General features: G+C 38.6%; 2 protein-coding genes across 3 annotated transcripts; both read left to right on the top strand.

Annotated features, from left to right (window-relative positions):
- Window positions 1-6: 6 nt before the first annotated feature.
- On the top strand, window positions 7-6,426 carry ctsf (cathepsin F). The gene is made up of 14 exons (XM_077021344.1): window positions 7-429; window positions 872-991; window positions 1,554-1,635; window positions 1,851-1,927; window positions 2,025-2,097; window positions 2,337-2,450; window positions 2,588-2,736; window positions 3,030-3,126; window positions 3,296-3,376; window positions 3,568-3,687; window positions 3,859-3,923; window positions 4,095-4,185; window positions 4,847-4,905; window positions 5,153-6,426. The coding sequence occupies exons 1-14, from the start codon at window positions 181-183 to the stop codon at window positions 5,225-5,227; spliced, it is 1,452 nt and encodes a 483-aa protein (XP_076877459.1). The 5' UTR covers window positions 7-180; the 3' UTR covers window positions 5,228-6,426.
- Window positions 6,427-6,514: 88 nt separating this feature from the next.
- On the top strand, window positions 6,515-8,656 carry eif1ad (eukaryotic translation initiation factor 1A domain containing). Of its 2 annotated transcripts, none has more exons than XM_077021348.1 (5): window positions 6,515-6,670; window positions 7,196-7,304; window positions 7,435-7,543; window positions 7,637-7,745; window positions 7,981-8,656. In XM_077021348.1, the coding sequence occupies exons 2-5, from the start codon at window positions 7,218-7,220 to the stop codon at window positions 8,198-8,200; spliced, it is 525 nt and encodes a 174-aa protein (XP_076877463.1). In that variant the 5' UTR covers window positions 6,515-6,670; window positions 7,196-7,217; the 3' UTR covers window positions 8,201-8,656. The 2 variants fall into 2 exon arrangements, with proteins under 2 accessions (XP_076877463.1, XP_076877462.1); XM_077021347.1 differs by having other exon boundaries at window positions 6,591-6,736.
- Window positions 8,657-8,720: the final 64 nt, after the last annotated feature.

The following is an 8,720-nucleotide window of genomic DNA, read 5'->3' as shown; positions in this document are numbered from 1 at the left end:
GATAATCTGCGTCACTGCGTCTTGCGGAGCGACATATTTATTATGGGCATGTCAGCTGGTGCAGTCTGACTCGCTTCAACTGGGAGCTGCTCGATATTTATCTGAAAAGCAAACAGTCTGTAGGCCGCATCAAATTTCAAGTATTTATCTTCGGTCCTTCTGCACTGAGGACTGGACGACATGGACATCAACCCGAGCCGCTGTCACCGTGCCATCGTATGTCTGGTCTTAGCTGCGATCTGTTCGGCTCGAGGGCTGCAGGATGAACCGAACCCTTCATTGATGGGGGCGCCCGGTGCGCCGGTCCACGTCTCGGAATCAGACCCGGAGGTCATTAAAGCGGTGAAATTTGCTGAGGAACGTTACAATCTGGAATCCAACGGAATGCACATACGCAGAGTCAGCAAAATAATATTTGCTAAGAAGCAGGTAAGACTTCTTTTGTAGAGTAAATTACCTCAAAGGCCTGTCCCAACCTCATTCTTGTTTATTCAAAGTCTCCGATATTTTTTTTTACATTTTTCTGTTTATGCTGTGTTACTAGTGTAGTAACTATTGATCAGGCTAAATTAAAAATGTTTCTGGTCGTTTCTGGCATTTGTTATGAAAACAAAGAGTGTTCAAGTAATATTACGCGGCGCTTGGTTTGCGCAGTGTCGTATATATGTTAAAATACCAAAACCCAAATAACACCGTCTGTTTGTAACACTGCCTTATAATTACGTTTACTGTGTATATTGTATAAGCCAGTCTATTTGTGCGTCTTTACCACCTACTATAGCATCTGTAATTCTTATGGGGAAACTTAATAAACAGCGTGATAACACCATGTATAATCATTTTTGTCTTAATTTCTGTGTGTTTTAAACAGATAGTTAAAGGAGTACGTTACAGCATAACAGCAGAAATTGGGCGGACTCAGTGCAAGAAGTCTGCAGTCCTGAATAGTTCTGAGGACTGCGAGTTTTTCCAAGACCCACGCAAGCAAAAGGTGAACAATACCAGTGTGCATGTCTACGAATCAGAGTTGACTAGTTATTTCCTTAGATTTTATAATGGGAGTGATGTATAAAAATACCAGGTTACAGTTCAAATGAGTCATAGGTGGTCATAGTCTAAGTGGGAGATAAATAGCCAGCTAAAGGCAACAGTGTTTTTTTTTTAGTGGGACAGAAAACTGCATGTCTGCTTTGTGCACCCCAACGAGACACAGTGGTTATTTAACTGTCCGAACACGTAATCTCTCACCCATAACAAACATTTACAGGTGTTTTGCAACTGTAAACCCTGACCAGTGCAAGCACGCAAGTAGTTGCAAAGCTACTTGGCCCCTTGTGTATTTACATTGGAACATTCTTCATTTGTACCATCACATCACAGTCACATCACACACTCATCATGTGGCCAAAGGCCTTGTGGCAATATCTCAAGCATGTGGTTCTAAGTGCATGTGTTCATTGTGCTGGGCCAAATGTTTTAATATCGAATTGAATTAGAAGGAGCTTTTCTCTATTTCTCTTCAATTCTCTCTGCTTTCTCTCTTTCTCATACAGACAGAGGTGTGTTTGTTTGAGGTATGGGACATTCCTTGGGAAAACAAGTCTGTTCTGCTCAGACAGAAATGCCAACCTGCAGGTCAGCAATGCAGCCGTAGCACACAGGCAGGGTGTGAGAGTGTAAACAGTAAAAGCGAGACCTTTACCAAATGGAGACATTAGACACAGTCTTAACGGTCCTGGTTCTGTACAGTAATATATGCAGACATTGTATGACAAAAAGACACTGCCAGTTATCAATGATGACGAGCTTGCAGTGCATGTCAGTTTACTGGAACCTTCCTCATTCCTCAGTTTCAAAGGAGACTTTAGTTGCAAAAGAGACCAAGAATGTGGCACGTGTGTCCCTCTCTCGTGACAAGCCCACAAAGGTAAAGATTTGTGCATTTGTGAGTAATAACAAATGTATAAACAGCTAATTAATTGATTATTTTACCATATTTGTAACCCTGTTACTTTGATCATCAGGAATCTTTAGAGCTCCTGACACAGTTCAAAGAGTTCATGGTTGCATACAACCGCACATACAGCTCCCAAGAGGGTCAGTAGTTAATATTAATACTTGGACATTATATATATAATGTATATATTACATGTAATATATTCAGACAGGTTAGGTAATGTCTTCTTAGGTAATGTCTGCTTAGGTAATGTCACCCTGAAACAGATTATTATGCTGGCACCTAAATTATGTTCATGTTGTCATCCAAATGTATCATTTAACACGAAAGATATATTTTAAGAAACGTAACTCATCTTCTTACCTCTGGACCCCTGCAGAGGCTGAGAAGCGTCTGCACATTTTCCAGAAGAATCTGAAAACAGCACAGACCCTGCAGTCTCTGGACCAGGGCACGGCTGAATACGGAGTTACCAAGTTCAGTGATCTCACAGGTGTGTGTGTGTGTCTGTGTGGGTGTGTAGGTTTGTGTATGTGTGTGTGTGTGTGTGTGTGTGTGTGTGTGTGTGTGTGTGTGTGTGTGTGTGTTTTCACAATCACTTGCTCTCAATGTCTCACTATCTCCATGTAGAGGACGAGTTTAGAATGATGTACCTGAACCCCATGCTGAGTCAGTGGAGTCTGCAGAGGAAGATGAAGCCAGCAGTTCCAGCCAGCAACGCCGCCCCGTCCAGCTGGGACTGGAGAGAGCACGGAGCCGTCAGCCCTGTCAAGAACCAGGTCGGGGAGAACGGATCAGCCCAAGAGAACCATTTAGGCATGACTGAATCAATTAGGTTATGTTGAATTATGAATTGATTAATCACTTGGAACTTGCATTTAAACAAATTAATTCATAGTAATGTTTCCACAATGGATGTTCATAAGTAATTATCCCTGCTGGCTCTGGTAATGGAGATGTGGTTCTAATCAATGGTTCATTTAAACATAAGGTATTAATTAAACACACATTAGTCTATGTGGATGGCGTGTAACTTTAGTGGTAGCTAACGTAAGTGTGCGGCGTGTTTCAGGGGCTGTGCGGCTCCTGTTGGGCGTTTTCTGTTACGGGGAACATTGAAGGCCAGTGGTTCAAGAGGACCGGACAACTGCTGTCCCTCTCGGAGCAAGGTGGAAGGCAACTGTTGTCATGGTCGCTGAAAGTCAATGAAACACTGAACTCTTAGACTGTGATGAATTCAAATATGATACTATTAAGTAGTTTCATCATTTTTTTTTGTGATTCTGTTTTTTTTCTTGATTCATCACTGCCTTATGCTTATGTCTGTGTCTGTTGTAGAGCTGGTGGATTGTGATAAACTGGACCAAGCTTGTGGGGGTGGACTTCCATCCAATGCGTATGAAGCTATTGAAAACCTGGGTAAAAAAAAACAACCCAAACCAAAAACAAAAAAAACATGAAAGAAAAATAGATTTATATAGATTAAGAAATCAACAATTAACAATTTAACAATTAACATTATTTCATACACATCGATACACATACACATCATATTTTAGCATCACGCTAAATAAAGAAAACAAATGTTACATATGACGATCTTTTGGCAGGAGGTCTGGAGACAGAGACTGATTACAGCTACACTGGACACAAGCAGAGCTGTGATTTTTCTGTTGGAAAAGTCGTGGCCTACATCAACAGCTCAGTCGAACTTTCCAAAGATGAGAATGGTGAGGAGGAGAGACAGATGGATGAGATATATGGATATAACAGTTATTTATACATTTATAGATATTTTGTATAGTTGTTTTATATATTTGGCATTGAGCGCTGGTTCTCTGTATAGAGAAGGTTTAGCACGGCAGTAAGAATGTAAGCCGTCTCTTGGTGTGTGTTTTCAGATATTGCTGCGTGGCTGGCTGAGAACGGCCCTGTGTCTGCTGCCCTCAATGCTTTTGCCATGCAGGTTGTAAACTCTCACTTTGTCAAAACATTCAAGCATTCAACTATACAACTATACAAGTCTTGATTTTTGTGCCATCACAGTGTTCAGTGTTCCAAAGTCTGCGTGATGTTACTATAAACAGACTAAAATCCTAAAATTCCAATAATTTGTTGATTATCCATGCTGCCGTAGTTCTACAGGAAGGGAGTGTCTCATCCGCTGAAAATATTCTGCAACCCTTGGATGATTGATCATGCAGTGTTGCTCATCGGATATGGAGAACGTGAGAGTCATTCTTCAATAAGCATACAGTTAGCAGAATAATAGCCAAACATCATATCAGCAATTACAGTCGTGTTTTAAAGACTCTGCCTGCTTGGATTTGAGTAAAAAATGTGATGGGAGGGAGGGGGGTGTGCTACACTACCATTCCAATTGAAAAAAAACATTTTGTTTATTAAGCCTTAGTTTATTTCAACTGTACACTGATTCACATAACCACCCACAAACATAACTCCTTTGTCAACTGGGAGCTTGAAGAGGGTAGTTAAACATAGTTTATAGAGAGTTATGCAGGTGCTTTTGCAGCAGATATATTATGATTAAGCTTTGTTTATGCTGTTTAAGTTGTACATTTTTCTCCAAACATTCCTTGCAATGAAACCAGTCAAGGACTGTTGGACTATTGTTCCTTAAACCCTCTGAGTAAAAAGCCTTCAGTCATTTCTTAAATACAATCTCGTTCAAAGGTGGTCTTTGACCAGTTTCACAAGATTCCATTTTTTTTGCAATCAGACTGTTTCACAAAATTCTTTCTTTGTTTTTTACATTCACACACTGGTTAGTACTAATCTTGTACTGACATCCTAAAAGGTTTGTCTTTGTTGTGCTAATATTTTTTACATATTGTGCAAAGGTTAAAATTCTATTTTACCTGTACACAGGTGATGGTGTTCCATTCTGGGCCATTAAGAATAGCTGGGGAGAAGACTATGGTGAGCAGGTAAGGGACAAACCCAGACCTGTCTGGACCTGTCTAGCATGTATATGAATGTGTAGCTCTGGTTATGTCAAGTTATATACATTTTCTAGGGTACTAATGTGATTGAATTTCTGAAATTGTATTTTTGTTGTGTGTTCTTTCAACATTTGATAAAAGGGTAATGTTATAAAAGCATATATCTAAATGTATACACACATTGTAAATATATTTGAAAGTTTTATTATTTTCTTTGTGTGTGTTTATTCAGGGTTACTACTATCTGTACAGAGGAAATAGACTGTGTGGAATTAACAAGATGTGCTCATCTGCAGTGGTCAACTAGGGAACACATGCACACACACACACACACACACACACACACACACACACACACACACACACACACCTTACTATCTATATGTAATGAATATCATGAAGGTGTTGAACCAGCTTAAGCTGTGACTTGTGAATTCATCTCTATAGACTATACCTGTCTACAAAATGATCACTACCAGTCTTCTTTTCATAACAAACAAAATAATGACATCACTAGTTTGCTAAATTGATTTCCACTGCATTGAATTTCTAACCATAACAATGCAGGAAATGTTACATGTAACATACCAATATGGTATGTTATTGACTATTAATGTCACTGAGTAATACTCTGTGTGTTACCTCTTGGGTGATAGTAAGTGGAAAAATGATTTCCATTTTTAATTAGCTGCTCCTCACACCTTAAACTAGTTGTACTTAAACTAGTATGTTGTACTTTTATCATGACTTTGCAGTTAGCACAAATGTTGAGGGGAATTTTCATTAATATCTTGTATTAGTTGGGCACAAGCACATAACAAATGGTATTAAAATAAAGGATGAACTACTCTCATTACCTCCATTTCCGTTACAAACATAACATTTTGACACTGGCAACTAATAAGAAGGGTAAAATCATTAGATGACATTTTTAGATTGACTTGTGTTTTATTATGGTATATTATAATTGTGTGTATGAACTTTTTAACTAACATTCAAATTGTTTTTGAAAGCACTACTGTAACATTGCAATAATCATATGATTATAGATAGGTTGTTTTATCCAGTTTGTTGTAATGATGTAGGCTGACATTTCACTTTTGCTGTGTCATAACTGCGTACTGCTATTGATTACTGAACTTGTTGGCAGACGAATACTTAACCCGTGTTGTCATTTCTGGAGATAGTGAAACACATTTGAATTAATGTCAGATGTTTGAAATCTCAGTGATTTTTTGCATTAACCTTGTTTAGTGGACATGATTATTTTACACTCAAGAAAACACACTGCTTCTCCGCGTCGAAAGTGCACTGAACACAGCAGTAATATCATAATTTAAAAATTATATTATACACAGGTGATATTTCTCCAATCTGTTATCAATGCTGTGTTTTTGAAATCTTAGTGACTGCTTGCTACTTTTTGCATGGTTTAAACTAACAAATAAGCTTTTTGTCATAAATGTCAAAGAAAACTGCTGAATAAAGTCCTTAAATTCCCAAATGTGTCTTTGCCGTTCATGGCAATTCTTTTTAAATTGTTCTCGCAAGGAAGGGCGCTATGACGAGTCTTAGGTTCTGCATGACTACATTTCCCACAATGCCAGTGGATCTCGCGACTAGAAATAACAGGAAGCAGGTTGCACGTGGTTCCGACGCATTCAGGAGCTTTACTGCGTGTGAAATATTTCCTCGATGAACCAAACACTAAAACCCCCAATAAGTTCTAACTTTTATGTACAGTTCCTAGGTATGTAACTTTCTAAAAAAGTACAGACTTTAACAATATGAATGAATTAGTAAAACATTTGCTTAGGTAGGTTTCACGCAGCAGTCTAACCAAACATTCTAGCAGATTCGCTAGCGGTTAGCGTAACCTCGCTTGTGCTCGTCAAATGAAATGATGACTTATGAAATAACTGTCGCATGAATATATATTTCACATTCCTTTAGGTCGTGATTAATGCTTGTTTTAGAGAGCAGGGCATTTGAGATATATTTCATTGTGTCCGTTGCCTGTATTTGCTTCCAAGTAGATCAATGCTAGCTGATTAGCCCGCCATAACCAACAAGATGAGGCTTGTTAATAATTTAAAACGCTTTTCCGACAAGATGGAGAAAGTAATAAACAGTTTAGTGTAGACAACCTACAGTCAAGCCATTGTAGGTTAATAAATGATGCATTCGTGCTGATCATATTCACTAGATTATTTTTGGTAGATTGTTGACAGTGACGTTTTGAGTAATCCCCAAAATATCTATATTTGTCTCTCAGGTCGTTTTCGAAATTATCCGCGATGTCACAGGCCACCAAACGCAAACACGTCGTCAAGGAAGTTCTTGGAGATTACGTCACACCTAGTGACAACCAGCAGATCATGAGGGTGAGATGAATTTGCCGTTTTGGTGAATAATCTGTAGTATTGAATACATAAATAACTGAAGCTATGACATCACATAACTTTGTAATGGTGCTAATCATTCATAGATTGTAAACCAATTTAAATACTCTAGATTTTGGGAACCAATGGTAATAATCTCCATGAGGCTGTGACCGAATGTGGCGAGAGATTTCTGCTCAGCATGCCCACAAAGTTTCGCAAGAACATCTGGATCAAAAGAGGTCAGCTCTAGCTTTTCTTCTCTTCATTGAAAGCCATTGCTTTCCAGATTTGAATTATTCACCTCTATTTCACCACTGTGTTTTTTCTGGCAGGTGATTTTGTGATCGTAGACCCTATTGAGGAGGGTGACAAGGTGAAAGGCGAGATCAGCTCTATACTGTATAGGGACCATATCCAGTATCTGAGGAAACTTGGCATCTGGTGAGAAGAAATTTAAAGCATTTTTAGTTCAACATTGGCTATAGTGTTAGCTTTAGATTGTAGTTCAGAAGGTAGTTTGTGCATATTGAGCCAAAAAATTAGAGAAATATTTTGGTCATTTTTATTTTGCACAGATTTTTAGAATGAAAACAGATAGGGCATTTTTTGGTTGTTTTTTAAAGTCCTTTTTTTAACAGTAAAGAGCTTTGAGACTTGTACTTAATGGTGTGTGCAGGCCAAAAGGATTCATGACAGACGGTGTGTGTGAGGAGAAGAAGACGGAGCCTGAGAAAGAACAGAGCAATGAACAGCACCAAGAGGAAGAAGAGTGTGACAGCAGTGACACCGATGATGATCGCGATCTTTTCATAAACACAAACCGGGCCACTGTTCTCTACAGTGACAGTGAGGAAGACTCTGATGAGGAGGAGGAGGAGGAAGAGGAAAATAAGTGAGCAGAGGACATTTAGGTGGTGAACTCCGCAGGATTTATCCTTTGTCGTGAAAAGGTTAAAACAAGTCGCTTTAATACAGTCCCTCAATTGTCATCACTATAAAACCAAGAAAAATTATTTTAAACATAACTGGAGGAGAGTTGATGGACAGGGCCCGGTTTCCCAGATCCATCTAGACTGCTAGAAGTGCTGAAATCATCTGTGCAGGATTAATCCACACCTCTTTCTCTATGCATACAGAATTATATGTGGCATACAGTGACATTTCTACGGCTGATTTGGGAAAAGCTACCTCCCAAATGTTTTGAAGGTTTGAACAATTGTTATGCCAGCAGGATTAATACTGTATAATACATTTGAAGCTGATTTTTTGTGTTAAACAAAAAAAGCTTGTATGATTTGTATGATTATTTGTATATATGGCAATAAACATTTTTATAAATGGCAATAACACAATGAGATTGTGTGTGCATGCATTAATATTAGTGCAGTCACATGTACAGACACATGGAACAGTAAA

Source organism: Brachyhypopomus gauderio, chromosome 11, assembly GCF_052324685.1.
Source record: "Brachyhypopomus gauderio isolate BG-103 chromosome 11, BGAUD_0.2, whole genome shotgun sequence".
Taxonomy (NCBI): Eukaryota; Metazoa; Chordata; class Actinopteri; order Gymnotiformes; family Hypopomidae; genus Brachyhypopomus; species Brachyhypopomus gauderio.
The sequence above is the reverse complement of the archived record's forward strand: the minus strand, read 5'-3'. Positions and strand labels throughout refer to the sequence as shown.